The 23,212-nt window shown below is 43.9% G+C and overlaps 1 protein-coding gene across 6 annotated transcripts in view; it reads left to right on the forward strand.

Annotated features, from left to right (window-relative positions):
- ENTPD5 (ectonucleoside triphosphate diphosphohydrolase 5 (inactive)) overlaps nt 1-22,836 on the forward strand; it is a 235,517-nt gene extending 212,681 nt beyond the window's left edge. For all 6 annotated transcript variants that reach the window (XM_029598448.1, XM_029598443.1, XM_029598449.1 and 3 more), the window contains 2 exons: nt 19,071-19,186; nt 20,695-22,836. In XM_029598448.1, coding sequence (XP_029454308.1) covers nt 19,071-19,186; nt 20,695-20,781 — 203 coding nt within the window. In that variant the 3' untranslated portion in view covers nt 20,782-22,836. The remainder of the gene's footprint in view (nt 1-19,070; nt 19,187-20,694) is intronic.
- Nucleotides 22,837-23,212: the final 376 nt, after the last annotated feature.

The following is a 23,212-nucleotide window of genomic DNA, read 5'->3' on the forward strand; positions in this document are numbered from 1 at the left end:
TCTTAGAAGTTCTTATTATAAATAATTACTGTTTTTAGTGAATTTTATATTTATGAGAAATTGTAATTTTTTCCTTTCTTTTAGCTAATTGATGTATAGATTGTGAACCGTAGAGATGGACTTTTGTCCAATCAACGGTATATAAAAACTGTTTAAATAAATAAATAAATAAAAATAAAAGGCATTTTGCAAATCCATGTGTTTTGGATATATAAAAATCTTAATTATGTGTCATTTGAAGTAGAAAATTATAACTAGAATACATGAAACTATAAATACTATAAATCATTTGTAATTCTGAATCTTTAAATTTAAAACCATCCAGAAAATATCTGTGAGTGATTAGCTCTAAATAAAAACACTTAGAAGAGGCAAGATGACGGCATAGCAGGAGGCAGGAACGCTTGGTGCTCCTAGCTGGAAACTTTTTTCTTCCTAAAATTAACATGCCTGCTAAGCGTAAGGGTAAGGTGAGGATTTACCCGGTTGAATCCTTACCACCCATGACCCAGCTGGAGATAGACCGCTTCCTGTCCGCTTCAGTGCAAGGAACCGAGGAAGCCGCTGAGAGTCCGTGCGAGGGAGAACACGGGGCTCTCCTGGAGGAGGTGTCCTTGAGCCCCGAACAGCGTCAACCTCCAGCGCAGCGCGATGCCGAAGCTGAATCAACCCCGGCGCTGGCTGATGACGCGGGGGAAGCGTCACGGCAGGAGGGGGGAGAAGCTCCGGCCGAAGAACCCGCGGAAACCTCCCAAAACGCCGTGGAAGAAGTGGAGTTCGGCGTGAGAGAGGGAAAGTCTGGGTGCCAGATGGCTGGAGGGCTGGAGAAAGAGAGGCAGTCTCCGGAGGATCGAGCCCAGACTACAACAGCCTCTGGAGGTGAGTCGGCGGTCAGCTTTTTACGGCCGCAGACTATTACCTTGGAAAGTCTTTGGGAGGTCATGGTGGGACTTGGAACTTCTATGGACAGGCTTGAGAAAAAAATGGACTCCGTTGCTCAGAACACCCAAGAGAAAGCACAAGAAGTTAAAGAACAGATTACACAGATGTCTACTAGAATTGGTGTGACAGAAGATAAGATTAAAACCATGCAAGAATTAAATGGGACTATAATAAGAGAACAAATATCATGTACTAGGAGACTGGAAGCAATTGAAAATAATGCCAAACACTTAAATATCAGGATTTTAAATTTTCCCAAGATAGCGGGAGAAATTCCATTCACTACTTTGAAAAAGTTTCTAAACGAGGTTCTCTCTTTTTCACTTGATCAATTACCGTCTGTAAATTCATGTTACTTCATTAATAAGAGAACCTCGGCTGTAGAAATTAATCAGCTTAATATTCCCGCTAACTTACCTCCACGGGGCTCCAGCGGTGAACTTGGCCCGCGCGATCGGCGCTGAAGCCCGTCGGGGTAAGGCCTCCTGTTCCGCTCTCCCCGATCGGGCTCCCTCGCCGATAGCCGGCCTGTCTATCCAGCACTCTCCTACCGGTGAGGCCGCGATTCTCCTCCTCCAGCCGGCCACGAGCGGAGCCAAGATCCGGCGCGTCGACCCGGCCTCGGACCACGAGCCCTCGCACCCAGTAGGCCCCGAGCCGAGACGCGAGCCTTCGCCCCGAACCGCCCACGAAAACGTCGCGGCGGTGACGTCAGAGGCGCGACCGGCGGGCTATTTAAATCGCTGCTCTCTTCAACCTCCTCCTCTTACCTCCACGGGGCTCCAGCGGTGAACTTGGCCCGCGCGATCGGCGCTGAAGCCCGTCGGGGTAAGGCCTCCTGTTCCGCTCTCCCCGATCGGGCTCCCTCGCCGATAGCCGGCCTGTCTATCCAGCACTCTCCTACCGGTGAGGCCGCGATTCTCCTCCTCCAGCCGGCCACGAGCGGAGCCAAGATCCGGCGCGTCGACCCGGCCTCGGACCACGAGCCCTCGCACCCAGTAGGCCCCGAGCCGAGACGCGAGCCTTCGCCCCGAACCGCCCACGAAAACGTCGCGGCGGTGACGTCAGAGGCGCGACCGGCGGGCTATTTAAATCGCTGCTCTCTTCAACCTCCTCCTCTTACCTCCACGGGGCTCCAGCGGTGAACTTGGCCCGCGCGATCGGCGCTGAAGCCCGTCGGGGTAAGGCCTCCTGTTCCGCTCTCCCCGATCGGGCTCCCTCGCCGATAGCCGGCCTGTCTATCCAGCACTCTCCTACCGGTGAGGCCGCGATTCTCCTCCTCCAGCCGGCCACGAGCGGAGCCAAGATCCGGCGCGTCGACCCGGCCTCGGACCACGAGCCCTCGCACCCAGTAGGCCCCGAGCCGAGACGCGAGCCTTCGCCCCGAACCGCCCACGAAAACGTCGCGGCGGTGACGTCAGAGGCGCGACCGGCGGGCTATTTAAATCGCTGCTCTCCTTGGCGTCGCGCGCCGGGCGTCGCGCGCACGAAGGAGCGCAACAAAGGGGCCTGCCCCTTTGTTTCGCCCCTTCGGTTCGCCCCTCGCTCTCCCTGAGCTTTACCCCATCGGTCCCATGATAGTGCTAACCCAGCGTTCACCCTGCAACTTCCATCTAGCGCTCATCCTGCAACTTCCACCCAGCGCTCATCCTGCAACTTCCACCCAGCGCTCATCCTGCAACAACCACCCAGCGCTCATCCTGCAACTTCCACCCAGCGCTCATCCTGCAACAATCCACCCAGCGCTCATCCTGCAACAACCACCCAGCGCTCATCCTGCAACAACCACCCAGCGCTCATCCTGCAACAACCACCCAGCGCTCATCCTGCAACAACCACCCAGCCCTCATCCTGCAACAACCACCCAGCGCTCTTCCTGCAACAACCACCCAGCCCTCATCCTGCAACAACCACCCAGCCCTCATCCTGCAACAACCACCCAGCGCTCATCCTGCAACAACCACCCAGCGCTCATCCTGCAACAACCACCCAGCGCTCATCCTGCAACAACCACCCAGTGCTTAACCTGCAACAACCATCATCCTGCAACAACCATCCTGCAACAACCATCCTGCAACATCCTGCAACAATCATCCTGCAACAACCATCATCCTGCAAGCAACCATCCAGCGTTCCTTCCTCCGACAACCTTCCAACCAGTTAACCTTCCAAAATGTCTCCAGCTCTTCCAATCCCAATTTTGCAACACCACCTCCTACCTAAAAGACCATCTGCAAGACAAGCCCTTCACTACAACTTAAAGGCACTCACCCCTATTCTGACTGCACCTACCACCCAGCTTTTAGGCCTCACCCTCTTTTCACTCTCACTTTTCAATGCACAATCCCTAACAAAAAAAAACCTTAATTTTCAATGATTACCTCACCGACGCCAATCCAGATATTTGCGCAGTAACTGAAACATGGCTCAAGCCCTCAGACACAGCTCTAATAAATCAACTCCCTACGCAGACCTATGACTTCTTTTCACTCCCAAGACTGAAAAAAAGAGGAGGTGGAATCCTTTTGGCTACCAAAAAAAGCCTTAACTTTACCCAACACCCATTCAGTTCTAACTCAAAATTGGAAGTTGGTTTCTTCACATCACAACATCTTCAAATCCTTCTTGTCTACGCCCCCCCAGGGCTCCTAGAATCCGATGTCTCCCCCATCCTTGAAATCACCACCACTCTCATCAACCTGGATTCCCCAGCAATCATCTTAGGAGATTTCAATCTGCACATAGACAATCCTTCACCATCTAACAGTTGCGTATCCCTCCTCACAGCCCTGTCAGCAATGGGTTTCCAACAATTAGTCAATGAACCCACACACAAAGCGGGTCACACCCTGGACTTGATTTTCATCAACAAAGGCATTACGAATACATCCAATTTGAATAATAAAAAGGTTCCATGGTCGGACCACACTCTCATCTCCACCTCTTTCGCTCTGAAAGAAACCAATACTGCTAATATCCCCTCACCCTCATTTCAATACAGGAGGCGATGCTCCCCAGAAGACCTTAACAACCAGTTGGATTCACAGCTCCCTCTATTAGATCTCACCGACCCGAACACTGCCATTCGTTCATGGAACAACATAACAGAAAATATAGCTAACAAGCTCTGCCCTTCAACTACAAAAAAAGCTCACACCAATGCCTCCAACAGACAACCATGGTTCACCAAAGAACTTAGAAAACTAAAACAAAGCTTAAGAAAGAAAGAAGTGACTTGGCGTAAAACCCCTTGTGACATTACCATTTCTTCATACAAATCCACTCTATATCAGTACAAAGCCCTCACCTCAAAATCAAAAAAAGATTATTTTGCATCTAAGATTCACAACCTGGTCTTTGATGCAAAAGCTCTTTTCGCTTATGTCTCCAGCCTCACTCAAACCATACCGCGAGAAATCCCCGGCGACATGGCACAGTCTAAAGCTGATGAACTCGCTCAGTTTTTCCAAGATAAAATCAACAATCTTTTAACTCAACTGCCTTCCAATACTGCTGAGGCCCTTCCAACATGTCAACATTCGACCTTCAAAAACTCCAGCCTAAACACTTTTGAACCCGTCTCTTCCACCGAGATACAATCCATCTTGAGAAGAATGAAACCTTCGTCTCATCCTGCAGACCACATCCCTACCAAACTTCTTCTATCTATTCCAGACACAATAACCACATCATTGACTAACATCATCAACTGCTCTCTAGCCCAAGGATCCTTCCCAGATGATCTCAAAATGGCTTCAATCTCACCCCTCCTAAAGAAGCCTAACCTTGATCCGAAAGACCCCAACAATTTCCGCCCCATAGCTAACCTTCCATTCATCGCCAAGATCATGGAAAAACTAGTCAACACTCAACTCTCAAACTACATCGAAGACAACAATCTCCTCTTCGCCCCACAACACGGATTCCGAAAAAATCGAGGCACAGAATCCCTCCTTATCTCTTTGACAGACCATATCTTACTGGGCCTTGACAAAGGAAATTCATACCTGTTGATCTTGCTAGACCTTTCCGCAGCGTTCGACACGGTCAACCACGCCATCCTCCTAAACCAGTTGTCATCCATAGGAATCAGCTGGCACCGTCCTTTCCTGGTTTAAAACCTTCTCAACAATAGAGGTTACAAAGTTAAACTCCAAAATAAGGAATCCTCTAGATTTAACTCTACCTTAGGAGTCCCACAAGGTTCGTCTTTATCTCCGACTCTTTTCAATATTTACCTACTTCCTCTCTGCCAACTTCTCACCGACCTCAATCTAAAGTTTTTCCTATACGCAGATGACATTCAAATCATCATCCCTATCAAAGACACATACTCTAACACTCTTGACTATTGGGAATCATGCCACAAAAAAATCAAACAACTACTCAACAGTCTACATCTCATCTTAAACTCCTCTAAGACTGAAATCCTACTCATCTCTCCGGAGAACACCTCCAACAGTACTCTTCCCACAAATCTGCCTACCACTCAAGCTAGAGACCTAGGAGTAATAATTGACAACCGGCTTAACTTCAAGGCACACATTAACAAAACAACCAAAGACTGCTTCTTTAAACTCCAGGTTTTGAAAAGGATAAGACCTCTGTTCCACGCTCAAGACTTCAGAACGATCATCCAAGCAGTTATCTTTTCGAAACTGGACTACTGCAATTCCCTATTGCTAGGTCTACCTTCATCATACTCCAAACCCCTACAGATGGTTCAAAATTCTGCAGCCCGAATTTTGTCAGGCGCAAGGAAAAGAGACCACATATCCCCCGTCCTGAAAGAGCTTCACTGGTTACCCGTATACTTCCGCATCATGTATAAAGCCATAACTACCACCTACAAAACTATACATCAACTCACCACTCTCGATCTTCAATTCCCCCTCCTAGTACATAATTCTACTAGACCTACTAGAGATGCTTATAGAGGCTCCCTCCAAGTTCCCCCAGCGAAAACGACCAGACACATTACCACAAGAGATCGCGCCACCTCCACAGCTGGCCCTCTTCTGTGGAATTCCATTCCCACAGACCTCAGACAGGAGCCCTGCCTCCTAACTTTTAGGAAAAAACTCAAGTCTTGGTTATTCAAGCAAGCTTTTCCGGACACAACCCAATGACACAATCCAATGACTCCAAAAACACCATCCTCTTGTATTTAACATCTATTTTGTATATTAGTTTGTACACTATATTTAATTTGTATATTGTTTAACTATTTCTCTTCTCTCCTTTCTCTTCCTTCTCCAAGTTCGGCTTCCCTTGTTAAATGTAACTGTACCTTCCGTCACCACAGTTCTAGTTTTTGTATATAATGCACTCCTGTTCTATGTAAACCAGCAAGATATGTCTTCATGATTGCCGGTATATAAAAATCCTAAATAAATAAATAAATAAAAACTTGACTAGTTTTCTAGAGAGCTCAAGTTTGGATATTATAGAGAGGGGTACTCTTTTAGTATCCTTCATCTATAAGCAGGATGTTAACTTAGTCATGAAATCCTATTTTAGGAAGTTCCCTGTTAACTTTTATAGTCAGCCAGTAAAATTATTTCCAGATGTAGCTCAGGCCACTCAAATAAGGAGAAGGCAATTTCTCTCTTTGAGACAAAAAGTTATTGATTTGGGGTTCTCCTATACATTACGATATCCATGTAAATGTATTTTAAGAAAAGCCAACGAAGTCTATGTTTTCTTTCAATTTGATCAGTTTAAAAAATTTGTAGAAGCTAGGGTCCCAACTACTTCTTCCCCAATTCCGACCAAGGTATAAGGGTTAACTAAATATAGTACCTGGAGAAATAATGCTATGTAATTGCCCTGTTTAATATTAATAATAAGGTTTTCCTTAAGTTCTCTCCATAGTTTACACTTGCCTTACCTACAAGTTCTTCTTTAATGGACTTATTGAGAATTATATAAAAAATCAATCCTAGTATAATTTGTATGGATATAGGAAGTAAATTTTCTTTAATTTTCTTGGAATGATATGTATAACAGACTATGTTATGGATTGGATTTATTTCTATTATATAATGAAAAATTTGAATAAATAAAGAATTTAAAAAAACACTTAGAAAAACAAGTGTGTGATACATCTGGTATCATTAGGATATGATAATTGAATATATATTTTGTTACACTGTTTAAATAACTTATCTTTAGTCTTTTTTCTTACACATTACCATGCCATAACTCATTACTTGTTACACTTACTTTCACCTTCAAATAACTTACAGTATTCCTCTGTTCAAACAAAACTCTTCCCAAAACGGAGAGCTCATTCAATTCTTCTTTGAAGAGAAAAAAACACTCATAGCAATGTCTTTCAAAAATATATCAAACAGTTCATTTTAAAGCGCTTAAAGCTGGTATGAATCTATTAAGATGTCTGAGAAATCATTTATATTCGTGTATGTGATATGAAATTCATCAAAACAAATTATTGGCATAGGGTAACAAATAATAATTTCAAACGGATGTATATGAACTTTCTTAATGTGGAGTACTTCTGGCCAGAATAAAACATGTTTCCTATTCATCTTGTTTTTTCCTGCAATGATGAGTAAATTCATGAAGGAGGGGGTTCTTTAGATTCATTCTTATATACATTAAAACCATATTTTTAAATGATCAAAAAGAAAGAAAACTCCTTTTTTTTCCATAAGTAATGTGGTTATTCATAAAGGCGGTGTTTCCAAGTACATGAATACATTAACTAGCAGAGAAATGAAAAGTCAGTCAGACCCTCAGAGTGATTTCTAAACATTCACAAAGCACAAACATTACAATAATACCTTATCCGTAGATAATTCCTTTTAATTCAGAAACAAGGACGAATATAAGAGCAATATATCATTTTCTGATAACAAATTAAACAATACTCATAACCTTTGTAAAGCTAATTGTCATATGAAACCTGTTTCAGATGAGCACATTGTACACAAACATTCCTCACAGTTCTATAGTGCAGAGCAGGAAGCAGGAATGCTGATCGTATCCAAAATAAAAGCAACTTTAGAATTTCTAATAGATGAAAATATTTGACTTTACATTTCAATCACTTTATTTACTGGCACAACACTTTCCTACTTGATAAGTAAATGGATGGCAGTGAGCGAGGGCACCTCTCCCAGCTGGGAGTGTAGTTGCTGATAAATTAGCTTGATACGCGGCGTCATCTAAGATATCCCACACCTTTTCCTTGTGTGCAGGAGCTGTGGATTCAATTTCCTTTTATCTGCTTCTGCAAACCAATCAAGCACAGCAGAGATTGTATGAGAACCTTTTTTTTGTCTAAAACTAAAAACTCTTAACTGCTGCAGCTTTTCTAAATGGAAAGTAGCTTCAGCAGAAGGTACTTTCCCTTAGTGGCACGATGTCAGTCACACATGTACCGTACATGTAGTGAGCAGGTAGCTCCCCCGTATTTAGCAGCACAGACACCCACACTGCATCCGAGACCTCCCAGGCAGGAATCCTTATTTCTGCCTCACACAAGCAGGGACTCACCTCCCATACTTATCTCAGGCTATTTACCTACAATCTCCCAGGCCGATACAGTAAAGCACGGCCGCGGTTACCCTGTTTCTAACCCGCTTTCTACCCACAATTTGGCCGCGTAAGTCTAACCCGCGATTCACTGTCCGTTTTTACCAATCCTTACCGCTTCTTTAAATCGACGCGTATCCCTTTCCACCCGCGGCATGTATATGAGATGTAAACGATCCGATTAGCTATTCCCTCCCATACAGTAACGTGCGGCCCCATTATCCCCTTTTTAACCAACTGTTTTGCCGCGTCTTTAACCCGCTAATTTACCGCCTACCCTGACCCTGACATTAGAGGGATGTGACAGCAATAGGCAGGCTCCGGTCAAATAAGTGGGTGGGTTGGAGCAAGCGAGTAACATGGTGTGGCCTGGTTCTCCTACGCTCGGGCCTGGTTCTCCTACACTCGGGCATCGGGGATTGCCAGTCCTCTCTCCCCCCCTCCCGAAGCAAGGTGCAGGGCGAAAATCGACTCGACATGTTATTAAAGCAAATAGAAATTGTAAAAAAGTAAACTTACTGCATGCTTCCAGCAGCCCCAGTCCTCTCTCCCCTCCTCCCGAGGCGCCCACCGTGGCTCCCCTGCCTCCCGGGGGCAGCCGGCGGCGAAAGCGGCTTCCAGCAGCCCCAGTCCTCTCTCCCCTCCTCCCGAGGCGCCCACCGTGGCTCCCCTGCCTCCCGGGGGCAGCCGGCGGCGAAAGCGGCTTCCAGCAGCCCCAGTCCTCTCTCCCCTCCTCCCGAGGTGCCCACCGTGGCTCCCCTGCCTCCCGGGGAGCAGCCGGCGGCGAAAGCGGCTTCCAGCAGCCCCAGTCCTCTCTCCCTCCTCCGGTGCCCCCTGCCTCCCGGGGGCAGCCGGCGGCGAAAGCGGCTTCCAGCAGCCCCAGTCCTCTCTCCCCTCCTCCCGAGGTGCCCACCGCGGCTCCCCTGCCTCCCGGGAGCAGCCGGCGGCAAAAGCGGCTTCCAGCAGCCCCAGTCCTCTCTCCCCTCCTCCCGAGGTGCCCACCGTGGCTCCCCTGCCTCCCGGGAGCAGCCGGCGGCGAAAGCGGCTTCCAGCAGCCCCGCCGGCGAAGGTGCATGAACGCACGTCCAATTTGGGCGCTCAAGGCAGCGAAGGCACATGAGTGCACGCTATGACCTGATCGCCAGGATGGACGTCCGAGGTCACGGCGTGCGCTCATGCAATTTCGCTGCCTGCCATCCATTCCCAGCATCCTCACCCTCGCTTCTTATCCCCCATCCCAGCATCCTCTTCCCCGACTTATTCCCATCTCAAGTATCATCTCTGCTGCAGAATCTGCCTGCACACCCTTTCCCACTGCAGCCACCACATCCGCTCATTCCCCCTGCCTCCTCCCCAGGCAAATATATATTTAACAGCAGAGTTGATACTAACACTTCTCCCCCAGCTGCACTGGCTTTGCAAGCTCACAAGTGGGCACTTCCTGTATGATGATCCCACAGTGCATGAGAAGTGCTGGCACATGTTACTCTTGATCCTCCAGCCCCATGCGCCCCTGCTGAATGTGGTTTATTTTATTTTAATTATTTATAGTTTTAATGTTATCAGCTATGTTTCATTATATAATATTTTGGATTGTAAAGCTTGTTGCTAATTTAATGTTCATTGTAAACCGAGGTGATGTTTGCTAACGAGCCGCGTTATATAAAAATCCTTAAATAAATAAATAAATAAATAACATGAGATTTGAACTTGCTGACAGTGCTGACACAGATGGAAAGGAGCAGTGGCTCAGCCCCTGCTGTTTCTCCAGACATCCCACTGGGGTCAAGAGCTAGGTCTGGGCCTGGGTCTGCACTGCTGCTTAAGGAACACCTGCTCAGCCGCACATGGAGCGCACCACAGGGGACCTGAACCAGCAGTGTCCCTCGTCACCCAGTGCCCTGGGCGATCACCCTGCTCACCCTATGCAAAAGACAGACTCTAACCACCTCTGTACTTCCTCTTTCCACCACTCCTCCTACTGAACTCATCCATGTGCATCCAAATTTCCCTATGCATGGCCTTCACACCTATTAGCCTGGTCTGCACCTATTTCTTTCTGCTCCCCTCCCTTTGTGGTCAGCTCCTGTGACCTTGCGGCTCCCCTGCCTCCCGGGGGCAGCCGGCGGCGAAAGCGGCTTCCAGCAGCCCCGCTGGCGAAGGTGCATGAACGCACGTCCAATTTGGGCGCTCAAGGCAGGCAGCGAAAGTGCATGAGCGCACGCCGTGACCTCGGACGTCCAGCCGGGCGCTCAGGTCACGACGTGCGTTCATGCACCTTCGCCGGCGGGGCTGCTGGAAGCCGCTTTCGCCGCCGGCTGCCCCCGGGAGGCAGGGGAGCCACGGTGGGCGCCTCGGGAGGAGGGGAGAGAGGACTGGGGCTGCTGGAAGCATGCAGTAAGTTTACTTTTTTACAATTTCTATTTGCTTTAATAACATGTTGAGTCGATTTTCGCCCTGCGCCTTGTTTCGGGAGGGGGGGAGAGAGGACTGGCAATCCCCGATGCCCGAGCATAGGAGAACCATCACTTCCTGGTACCTGTCATTTCAAATGATATTTGAAATGACAGGTACCAGTGCACCCAGGATACTGTATAGGCGCTGTATAGTGCTCTATACAGTAAAATGGATTGCGCACGCCTACCGCTTCATGGATGCGCTTTGGACGCGGCTTGCTTTTGCGTCTAATTTAAATACTGTATCGAGCGGTATGTGATCCGAACAGTGCGCGCGGCAAACGAGCGGGTGCCCGGCACTGCCGCAATTTTTCTTACGCGCCCTTACACTATTGGCCTGCTCGACTGTAATCCCTGGGATTTCACCTCCCTGTAATTCACCAGGATTCTTACCTCCCTGAAATTCTCATCGGGATTCTACCTCCTTGAAATTGTCACTGGGATTTTTACCTCCCTGAAATTGTCACCGGGATTTTTACCTCCCTGAAATCACTTCCTATTTACCAAGCTGTATCTGGCCTTAATCTTTTAAACTAAATAACTCTAAATTCAAAAGAACATACCAGTCTCCATATTATAGCACAAAAATAATAAATAACATTTCCCATGAAGGTCCCATGCCAGTGCAATACTAGTATAGCACAAAAAGAGAGAGAGCGAGAAAAAAAGACCAAATACCTTCAGGGGTCCTGTATCCCATTCGAATTGAGAGAAGGGGCCAGTGGAGCTATACTAGTCCAGGTCACCTGGCGTGGTCCCTCCTTCAATTCCCGGCCAATGCACCATCTGCTTTGAAAAAAAAATTAAACTACCAACAGCAATATGCAAAGAGACTGGAAGTTCTTTTTCATTAACCCTTTATTCATGCACGCATGGGGAGCCAGCATGCAATACTGACTGACTCCAAACTGTCATGGCGTGTGCAAGATTTAAATACACTTTCTTTTACCAAGATAAAATGTTAAGATAAAGAGGGTGAAGTTGTGCAGATTCCTAACCCCAGTCTGGGAAAACTAAACTAACCTTGAAAACATTTACAGGGAGGTTATATTCACAGCTTTCCTTAATCACACAGAGGAAATTAATCATTTGTTCTTATCTTTGTATCATGCTCTCACTGTTTTCTGGGTTCCACAATTTGTAAATGCTTGAGTCATTATATTTTACTCTGTCATCCTTTAAATAAAGAGGATCCTAACCATTTTAATTATTTTATAAGTTAATTGGTCTAAATCTGTTCTAACTAGTATCAGCTATCTGTACTGTAAAACCTGCATGAAACAATTCTAAGTACTTTATATTCAAAGTACCTCAGCACTAGTGATCATCGAACGATATAGTTTGATATTGCAAACAAGATGCAGAGAAGTCACACGAAGATTCGGGTTTTGAATTTCAAAAATATTGTCTTTTTGGAAATGGTGAAGTACCTGGAGGTAGAACTAGAAGACTGGGAGAAAATGGGAGAGGTGGAACAACAGTGGGCCAAACTAAAAGGAGCAATTACAAAGGCAACAAATATATATGTTAGAAAATTAAACAAGAGTAAGAGAAATAAGAAACCAATCTGGTTCTCAAAGGAGGTGGCTGATAAAATAAAAGCAAAAAGAACAGCATTCAAGAAATATAAAGGATCCCAAAGGGAGGAGCACAAAGAAGAATATCTGGTGAAACTGAGGGAGGCGAAGAAAGAAATCAAGAAATAAAAGTCAGGCAGAGGAAAGGATTACCAGAGAGATAAAGCGAGGTGACAAAACATTCTTCAGATACATCAGAGAAAAGATAAAGGTCCAAAGTGGTATAGTGAAACCAAAAGGTGACAATGATCAATGTGTGGAGAGAAATGAGGAAAAGGCAGAAATATTAAACAAATACTTCAGTTCGGAGTTCACTAAAGAAGACCCTGGAGAAGAACCTTTGCTGGTTGACAAGACCACTGGTTGAAATGGGGTAGATGAAACTCCATTTGCAGAAGAGAATATATGGGAAAAGCTAGGAAAACAAAGTGGACAAGGCCATGGGGCCTGATGAGGTTCATCCTAGGATACTGAGGGAGCTCAGAGATGTGCTGGTGGGTCCACTGTGTGACTTGTTCAATAGATCCCTGGAAATGGGAGTGTGCCGAGTGACTGGAGAAGAGCGTTGGTGCTCTTGCTCCATAAGAGTGGCAGCATAGAGGAGGCCGGAAACTACAGGCTGGTTAGCCTCACCTCAGTGGTAGGTATATTAATGGAGACTCAGCTGAAGAAAAGGATAGTGAACTATCTACAGTCAGAAGGATTGCTAGATCCAAGACAACATGGACTCATTAGGGGAAGGTCCTAATGAATCCATGTTAAATTTTGGATTGGGTAAGTAAAGAACTGATCGAGGAAGAGCACTCAATGTGATCTACTTGGATTTCAGCAAAGCTTTTGATACAGTCCCGCATAGGAGGCTTATAAATAAAATGAGAAGCTTGGGAGTGAGTGCCAAGGTGGTGGCCTGGATTACAAACTGATTTATGGATAGAAGACAATGTGTGATAGTAAATGAAACCTACTCTGATGAGAGAGTGCTGTTAAGCAGAGTGCTACAAGGCTTGGTGTTGGGACCAATTCTGTTCAATAGCTTTGTGAGTGACATTGTGGAAGGGATAGAAGGTAAAGTTTGTCTACTTTCAGATGATACTAAGATCTGCAACAGAATGGTCACACTAGAGGGAGTAGAGAGAATGAGATGGGATTTAAGGAAGCTTGAATAGTGGTCGAAGATAAGGCAGCTGGGATTCAATGCCAAGAAGTGTAGCATCCTGCATCTGGGATGCGGTAATCTAAAAGAGCTATATGTGTTTGTGGGGTGAAGGGCTGTTATCCAGGGAGCAAGAGAGGGACCTTGGAGTGATAGTGGCTAGCAATCTGAAGATGGCGAAGCAATGTGACTAGGCGATAGCTAAAGCCAGAAGAATGCTGGGCTGCATAGAGAGAGGAATAACCAGTAAGAAAAATGAGGTGATAATCCCCTTGTGCAGGTCCTTGATTGACCTTATCTGGAGTACTGTGTTCAGTTCTGGAGACCGTATCTGAAAAGGGACAGAGACAGGATGGGAGTGGTCCAGAGAAGGGTGACCAAAATGGTGGGTGGTCTCCAAATGACTTATGAGGAGAGGTTGAAGGACCTAAATATGTACACCCTGGAGGAGAGGAGGAGCAGGGGTGATATGATACAGATCTTCAGATACCTTAGAGGTTTTAATGATGCGCAACCAACAACAAACCTTTTCCATGGGAAAGAAGTCAGTAGAACTAGGGGTCATGAAATGAAACTACAGGGAAGAAGACTCAGAACCAATGTCAGGAAATATTTCTTCATGGAGAAGGTGGTGAATGCCTGGAATGCCCTTCCACAGGAGGTGGTGAAATGAAAACCAGTGAAAGAGGGCATGGGATAAACACTGTGGATCCCCAAAGGCTAGAGGATGGAAATGAAGAAATGAGTGCATGGGGGTAACTTGCCACTGTGGTGGTTACTACCCTTAACCAATAAACCTTCATACTGTTGATGCACCACCATCATTGCTCTCTGCTTCAACAGCATGGGGGAAAGAGGATAAGGGGAATTAGATTCAAACAGCAAGCAACAAGGATATTGAATCTGGTGGTCTGGGAAAACAAATAAATATAGGGGTAACTTACTGATGCAACTGTTACTACCCTTACTACAACCACAATAAAACCCCAATCAAGAACCTCTAATCCAACTGACATATACAATAACAAAAAATGAGGATCAAAGTACCTTAATATGCGAGGTTTGTCCAGAGGGAAGTATGCAGCAAGCTATCTGGAAAGTTTAGTTGCTGGGTCATATTCCTTCCGATTTTATTCTTTAATCTTTATTATATATTTATTTCCAAAAGTATTCTTTTATTATTTCTTGTACTTCAAATATAAAGTGATAAATCTTAAGTGATTTTTAAAGGTGTCACCGAAAGAAACACTTTGCTATTATTGTCAAAGAAGAGGGAGAATGGGAGACTTTAAATTACTATCACTATGGCACATTTTATATTACTATCACTATGCCTCCAGACTCTTTGAATGCCCAACACTGCACAGTATTTCGACAACTCTAGTCGCCTGCTTCAGGGGCTTGAAAGTGTTTGAGTTGAACGCTGGACCACTTCAAAACGCCATCTTGAAATCGATTTCAAGAATAAAATTGGAAGGAATATGACCCAGCAAGTTAAACTTTCCAGATAATACTTCCCTCTGGACTAACTTCACATATTAAGGTACTTTGATCCTCATTTTTTGTTATTGTATATTGTACTACCTTTAACCAATAAGCCTGAAACTCCTGATGCAAATCTAACATTGCTCTCTGCTTCTTCGGCAGATGGTAAAGGGAACTGGACTCAAATAGCAAGCAAGAAGGGTCTGGGAAACTGATAAGTATGGGGGTGACTTGTATGGTGCGGCAGAAACTTCCATGAACTTGCTCAGTGGACTGAATAGACCATGGCTCTTTTTCGGATGTCATTTCTATATGTTTCTATGAAAAGTGTGTCTTAAACAGGAAGGAAGCTTCCAGTCCAGCCCTTAACAAACCCCAAACTTTTCTGGCATCCTGCTGGGTGGAAGATTAAGTATAAGACAGTTATGAAAATTCATAAATTGTGAAAAACTGAGTCGTCCTAGTGTAGCTCAATGCTTCGAACATATGGTCATAGATTCATATCAAAACAACAAATCCAGAATATCCAATGTAGGAACCTGATTTAAAACAAATCATAGGAAGTATTTTTTCACTTAGTGCACAATCAAGTGTAACCCTTACCTGGGAATTTAGTCCCAAGGGCACACAACCTTATTTATACTCTTCGGGGCTCCATCCCAAGCTCGACACTTGATCCCTAGGGCGACTCTTTTTCTGGGGGACGCTCTCATCTATGGCCCAGACAGAGTTGTGAATATCCTGTGTGTGTTGAGAGCTGGGACAACCTATTTACAGGGCGTTGCTGTAAATAAACAGACAGGACCAGGCACTTGGTGTTAAATAATTTACTGATTAGTTAAAACAAATTACAGTCCATCTTTGAATAAGTGTGCAGATACAGATGATTTTTTTGTACAATTAGGGTGTTTTATTTTGGGTACGTGTATTTTCCTTCTGCAAACTGGTTGAGCTTCCCAATTAGTGATGTGAAATGTAGACTAAAGCTTACCTAGGATTCCTATCTCAGGGTTCCCTTCTAGCATAGCAAAATATGGTCCTACCTCTATCTGCAGCCTCACACCGATCGCCCAGCCCTGTATCCTACTCCCATGGTGGAGATCCGGATGGGGTGTCCAGGTTCTTACTTGATTCCTTTTAGATTTTCTGAAAATAGGACTCCTCAAGTTGAAAAGTCTGTGGTTAGGAACCTGCTGATCCAGTCAAGCTTCCAAAGAGGAGGGTGGCTTAAAGATCTCCTCACAACAAAAGTGAAATACTGTCTTAGTCAAAATCTTCTTAGACTGGTGTTTGTGCTGTCACAGGTGCTTGCTATACTCATGGGGTGAATGAGCTTGCTGGTCTGAGCTCAGCCAGCGAGGACGACCTTCCCCAGAAGAGCAAGGTTAAACACAGCCCCTTCAAAAAGAAAAAAAAAAAAAGGATTTTTCTAGCTTTCAGTCTTCTCACACAGGTGCTTGCCTCATTCAGGTCCTTACTGAAACTAAATACCTAAAGTGCCTCTGGCAGGCTGTGCACAGAGCAGTCCTCCTCCAAAAGAAAGAACCTGATGAGGCACCAGGAAGGGAACGTTTTACATGCTTACTGCTTGGCATCTGTACTCAACTCACTTTAACCACACCTCGAGTCACAAAATGGCCAGGCTATAAAGGAAGAAGCAACCAATTCAACTCTTCTAGGTGGGAGGAGAGCAAAAAAGGGATGGATAGCTGCAGAGTTGTTTAAGGATATTTAGTGGCGCACTGGAGGATCCGGCCACATTAGCTATGGAATCTGTTGCACTAGGATATAGTCAAAGCAACTAACATAATAGAGTTGAAAAAAGGATTGGATAAGTTCCTGAAGGAAAGGTTCATAAACAGTTATTAGCCAGGTAGACTTGGGAAAGCGAACACTTCTCCCTGGGAGTGAGATTTAAACCCACAACCCCAGGTGCTCAAGGGATCTAGTGCCAGAGCCATGGGGACTCTGCTAAATATCATGCAAAGTAATCTTAGGGGAGATTCCCTCTTGGCTAGAATAGTCAGCTGTATATAAGGACGTCTACTCTGTCACCCCTTTGCTGGTCCAACAGCTCACTTGGTGTCTGCTCTGCAGAAGCGCTAAAAGACAGGAAACAGAGAATAGGATTAAATGGGCAATTTTCTCAGTGGAAGGGAGTGGGCAGTGGAGTGCCTCAGGGATCTGTATTGGGATCCTTACTTTTCAATATATTTATAAATGATCTGGAAAGAAATACAATGAGTGAGATAATCAAATTTGCAGATGACACAAAATTGTTCAGAGTAGTTAAATCACAAGCAGATTGTGATAAATTGCAGGAAGACCTTGTGAGACTGGAAAATTGGGCATCCAAATGGCAGATTAAATTTAATATGGATAAGTGCAAGGTGATGCATATAGGGAAAAATAACCAATGCTATAGTTACACAATGTTGGGTTCCATATTAGGTGCTACAACCCAAGAAAGAGATCTAGGCGTCATAGTGGATAACACATTTAAATCAGTTCAGTGTGTTGCGGCAGTCAAAAAAGCAAACAGAATGTTGGGAATTATTAGAAAGGGAATGGTGAATAAAATGGAAAATGTCATAATGCCTCTGTATCACTCCATGGTGAGCCCGCACCTTGAATACTGTGTACAATTCTGGTCGCCGCATCTCAAAAAAGATATAATTACGATGGAGAAGGTACAGAGAAGGGCTACCAAAATGATAAGGGGAACGGAACAGCTCCCCTATGAGAAAAGACTAAAGAGGTTAGGACTTTTCAGCTTGGAGAAGAGACGGCTGAGGGGGGATATGATAGAGGTGTTTAAAATCATGAGAGGTCTAGAACGGGTAGATGTGAATCGGTTATTTACTCTTTCGGATAGTAGAAAGACTAGGGGCACTCCATGAAGTTAGCATGGGGCACATTTAAAACTAATCGGAGAAAGTTCTTTTTTACTCAACGCACAATTAAACTCTGGAATTTGTTGCCAGAGGATGTGGTTAGTGCAGTTAGTATAGCGGTGTTTAAAAAAGGATTGGATAAGTTCTTGGAGGAGAAGTCCATTACCTGCTATTAAGTTCACTTAGAGAATAGCCACTGCCATTAGCAATGGTAACATGGAATAGACTTAGTTTTTGGGTACTTGCCAGGTTTTTATGGCTTGGATTGGCCATTGTTGGAAACAGGATGCTGGGCTTGATGGACCCTTGGTCTGACCCAGTATGGCATTTTCTTATGTTCTGCTATCCTGTTACCTGATCGTGTTCCTGATTTCCTGAGTCCTGGCTGCACGTATGCTCTTCTTTCCTACTCTCTGCCTGGAAAGACCTGAAGGCCTCAACCCACAGGGAACAGCAACTGCTTCAGGCAAACGTGACCATTGCCCATTCTTCTCATCTTTTAAATGTTATTATAATCCAACACTATTAATTCTTCTGTTCCTCCTCCTATAATGGGACATTCCTCTTACTTGGAACCTATAGGGTTGTCTACAATGGGATATGCACAGGGCATCTCTAAGGAAATGTTAAGGATTTTGCATTCAAGTAGTTGGTTTGGAGATTCAGAGGGGCCATACGTTTTTTTTCTGCTATCACATTTCCATATCTAACATGGAGAGCATTTTTAGAGAGTCAGTTTAGCCAGGTAAATCATACCTTACCAGGAATTATCTTTGAAATTTGTTGCTCATTGCCTGATTTTTGGTGTACCTAGATATATGTACACCAAAAAGCAGGCAATGAGAGACATAAGTATGGTGCAGATAATCTGCTTTGATGGTGTTTTTCTCAGCTTTCTGAATTGTAGTTTGTCGTATGAATAAAATGTGGCTTAGAAGCATCTGATTTGTAAAGCAGAAGGAATATTTAGCTGGGTCACTAATACGTTTTTCTTTACATTTAGTTTGTGATCATATGGAAAGCTTTACATCCAATAGTCCCTTTCTATGTATGGATCTCAGTTACATCACTGCCTTATTAAAGGAAGGCTTTGGTTTCGAGGCGAGGACTCCTTTACAGGTGAGCCAGGTCACAATGCCACTTCTTAGCTTTGCTTCCCAATGAAAATTATTCTTCAAAGTGCGGCCAGTGTCGGGATACTTAATCAGCACAAAAACCTGCAATGCTTCAGATGTGAAGCTTTCTCGGCCCTCTCAAGATACGTTATTTGTATACTTTTTTAATAAAAAATATTAAACACGGTCTCTCAAGCACTATGGATGCTGGTGGACTGCTATGATTGAGCTGAAACTCCTAAGTGGTTTACTGCGGCTATAGGAGTTGTATTGAAATACTGAGCAGTTCCACATTATACAAAAAAATGTGTATACAGAAGCTGCTACATATATGACAGAATGATCACATTGTACAAATCTTGAATTTTCAATCACTTGAGTGGCCCATGAAATTTGCCTGTCCTAAGCATAATGGGACCAATTTTCATAGGCTCTTTTGAAAATTTACTAGGGATGAGTGGCTAAATTTAGGTGCCTAGGGGTCCATAGTCAAGATTATCTGGTTATATTCCAGCGTACGAATATTTCCCCTATTTAACTCATTATCCAGCTAAAATTAATGCAGATTACATGGGGGGTGTTCCAGTGTGGAGTTAAATTAGGAAGATAAATTATCCGGCAACCCTGATCTTCTGAGTTAGCCAGGTAAGTTATCAGGCTAACTCTGACTGTGCAATAGAGTAGGCCTACAGAGAGCTGGATAAACTTATCCATCTAACTTTAAGATAGTTAGATGGATAAGTAGTAAGATAAATTCAGCAGTGTGGTTGCGTCACTGAATATCCCACCAAAGTTAGCTGGATAAGTATATCCAGTTAACGTAATGCTGGCTAGTGGCTGAATATTACCCCTTAGTTTCATTAGCTGCCTAATTTAGGAGCTTAAAAACTGGGTGCCAGAGGTTGAGGACATTAACACTGATTTTCAGAACTAGGCACCTAATTTAGGAACCTAAAGTTAGGGAAATGAAAAGCAGTCCTAAATTTAAGACCCTCAGTTTTAAGCATCTAATTTGTGTGAATATTCAGCTGTAAATTTAGGCCCCTAAGTTAGACTGAAAATAGGCACCTAAGATGATCCTAAATGTAGGGGTTCAGCTGTTTTTGAATATCGGCCTCAACAAATTTTAGCTTCTATAACCTGATCCTAAGAGGGCAAGTTGCAAAGGGATTTAGCTGGGTAAAATAGCCCAAGTGTGGAAAAGATTGTGTGTGGCTACCAGAGCAGATTAAAGAGGCCTCCCAGAGATGCATTCAAACTGGAGAGGAAAAGAGCATGCAGGCATACGCATGCTTTTCAATTATACACGTTATTTTGTGCCCACCCCCAGCGCAAATATAAAAGCATGAAGATGTTTTTTACATACACACTTTGCACCTGAATGTATAAAGGTAAAAACATGAGTTAAAAGCATCTGCAGGTTTGAAAACTGCCTCCTGAAATTGTGGGTACAGGTATTGTCTTATATTCTGAGTAACTCCTAAAAGATGTTTTTTCTTTTTCCCTTTATAGCTAAGAAAGAAAGTAAATAATGTGGAGACTGGCTGGACCCTTGGTGCCACTTTCCTCATGTTGCAATCTTTGAGGATTTCTCACTAACACCAGACTATGAGAAAAAGATTCAGCACTACCATTTCAGAAAAACTTCCAAAGAAAGAAATAGGAAACTGAATAAAGGAATTAGTTTTGTGTCACTGGTGGAAATGGAAGTGCCTTGGATGTTGGGGTCTGCTCATGTTATTGTTATTGCTAGCAGGAATTATTCTGGAAAGCCTTTACATTTTAAATGTTTTGTGAGACCTGTATGCAGAAATCACTGAAGTATTTATAGCCTTCTCTCCATTTATTATGCCTCAAAAAAGGATTCTTTCAGACTTAGGAAAGAACTGGTGCAAGGTGCCACTGCTTATAGAGATAGAACTGGACTGTATGCTTGTATTACGTTGCCAGACATTTCTAAAACATACACAGTAGATGGAGGATCAAACCATGAAAGGTAACCAGGGATGGTCAACAAGTAGAAATCCAAAGCTTTTGCAGTTCAGTTAATTTATTTAGTATCAGAGAATGTGTCTCATCATAAGTTCAAAAGTTGACTTTCACAGTCCTCCGACACTGACCGTGTTTCAGTTAGCTGCATCGGGAGGGATCTCAATCGAGTCTTAGTTACTTCACAGTACAGAATGACTTGATTGAGATCCCTCCCAATGCAGCTAACTGAAACACAGTCGGTGTCAGGAGACTGCGAAAGTGAACTTTTTTTCCCCAACTTAAACTTTTATTGGGATCAGTGTAAGTCAATAACAATCATTACAGATAAAGAAAGCAATACGTCTCACCTTTCTTTTCATTATAGAGTTACAACCCCACACCCATCATCATCACCCACCCTCCCAAACCCCAAAAGGGACAATATTTCCAAGATCAAAACAAAGGAAACATTAGCAAAAAAGCAATAGCATTAAATGATTAAGTAAGCAGTACATATAAGTACTCTGAGAAAGAAAGAAAAGGTTCTTATAAATATAGAAATAAAAATAGTAAGGGCTAATCTCATCTCAATGAGTTGACGCCAAGTCATCAGCACTGAAGGGTATGTATCCTCAAGTAGAGGTGCCATTTTCTCTCCCTCACCAGGAAATACATGGCAACCAAATTTTTTCAAATTTCTAGAGTATTATATTGCAGAGCATGGATCTTTGCCAAGTGGTAACTTTTATGAACTCTGTGAAGGACAGTACCCAAGGTAGGTTCTGATTTGTACTTCCAGATAGCTGCAGTCTCACACTTTTCTGCTAAAAAGACCTGCTGACAGTTTCTGTTTACTCCCTTCTATTTCAGGTACTGGAATATTCAACAGAGTATGTTTAGGGTTACAGGTTCCATTTACCCCGGCACCTCAAACATCCATGCATAGATAAGCTTCCAAATAGGTCTCAATAATAGCACATGACCACCAAATGTGATAGAAAGAACCCCGTCCTCCGCAACCCCGCCAACACCTATCATCCCAACGGTGGTACAACTTCTCCAGAGCCAGGAACCATCTAAGTAGAATCTTATATCTATTCTCCAACATTGAAGCAGAGACAGAACTCTTACTAGTATGGAAAAAAGAGATCCCATTCCTCCTCAGTCAATGTATGACCAAGGTCCCTTTCCCAGGCTACAATATGTTTCAGGGGAGTCTGTATTTGAGAATTTAGTAGTCCATACACTTTGGAAATAATTCCTTTCACAGTATCTGCCTTGTCACCATAAGCTTCAAAAAGAGTTTTCCCCAGTCTACTGAAGCTCCCATATTTATGGAGGTTAAGAAATGTCTTGAGCAAATACGAGAAAATCATTTACATGTAATCCAAATTTACGGACTAGATCATTGAAAGTCATAAATTTACCCCCTCTATCATGTGTTCTACACATAACCTTTTATCTTTCCATCAGCAAAGGCACTCATATGTAAACAGGCCGGGAAATCCCTATGATGGAATAGGTGTGTAAGATGAAGTACTTACATTGCCCCACTAATTTACCTCACCACTGAGACCACATTCTTAAAGTAGTATCTAATGTGGGCGGCACTATCACTAGTGACCTCCAGGAAATCCTTGGCTTGTATAGGTATAAATCCAATAAAAGATTGTTCCAACTGCTCCCACTGCTTCACTGTTACTTTCCTATTCCAATCAAGAAGTGCTCTCAATTGTGACGCTGCAAAATACCAAGTTAGATTGGGAACACTTAAACCACCTCTAACTTTAGGCTGGTACATGATCCACCAAGAAACCCTAGGGGGTTTGTATCTCCAAATAAAATAAAAAAACATTCTTATGTCATGATTTCACTATAGACGATGAGGTAGTAATTGGGAACATTAGGAACAGATACTTAAAACTAGGGAGCACATTCATTTTAATAATTGCAATTCACCCCAACCAGGAGAACCCACACCCATCCCATTTTCCAGGTCCTGTATAATGGTCTTAACCAAAGGGATATAATTTAAATTAAATAGATCCGCAATTCGGTT

Source organism: Rhinatrema bivittatum, chromosome 4, assembly GCF_901001135.1.
Source record: "Rhinatrema bivittatum chromosome 4, aRhiBiv1.1, whole genome shotgun sequence".
Lineage (NCBI taxonomy): Eukaryota > Metazoa > Chordata > Amphibia > Gymnophiona > Rhinatrematidae > Rhinatrema > Rhinatrema bivittatum.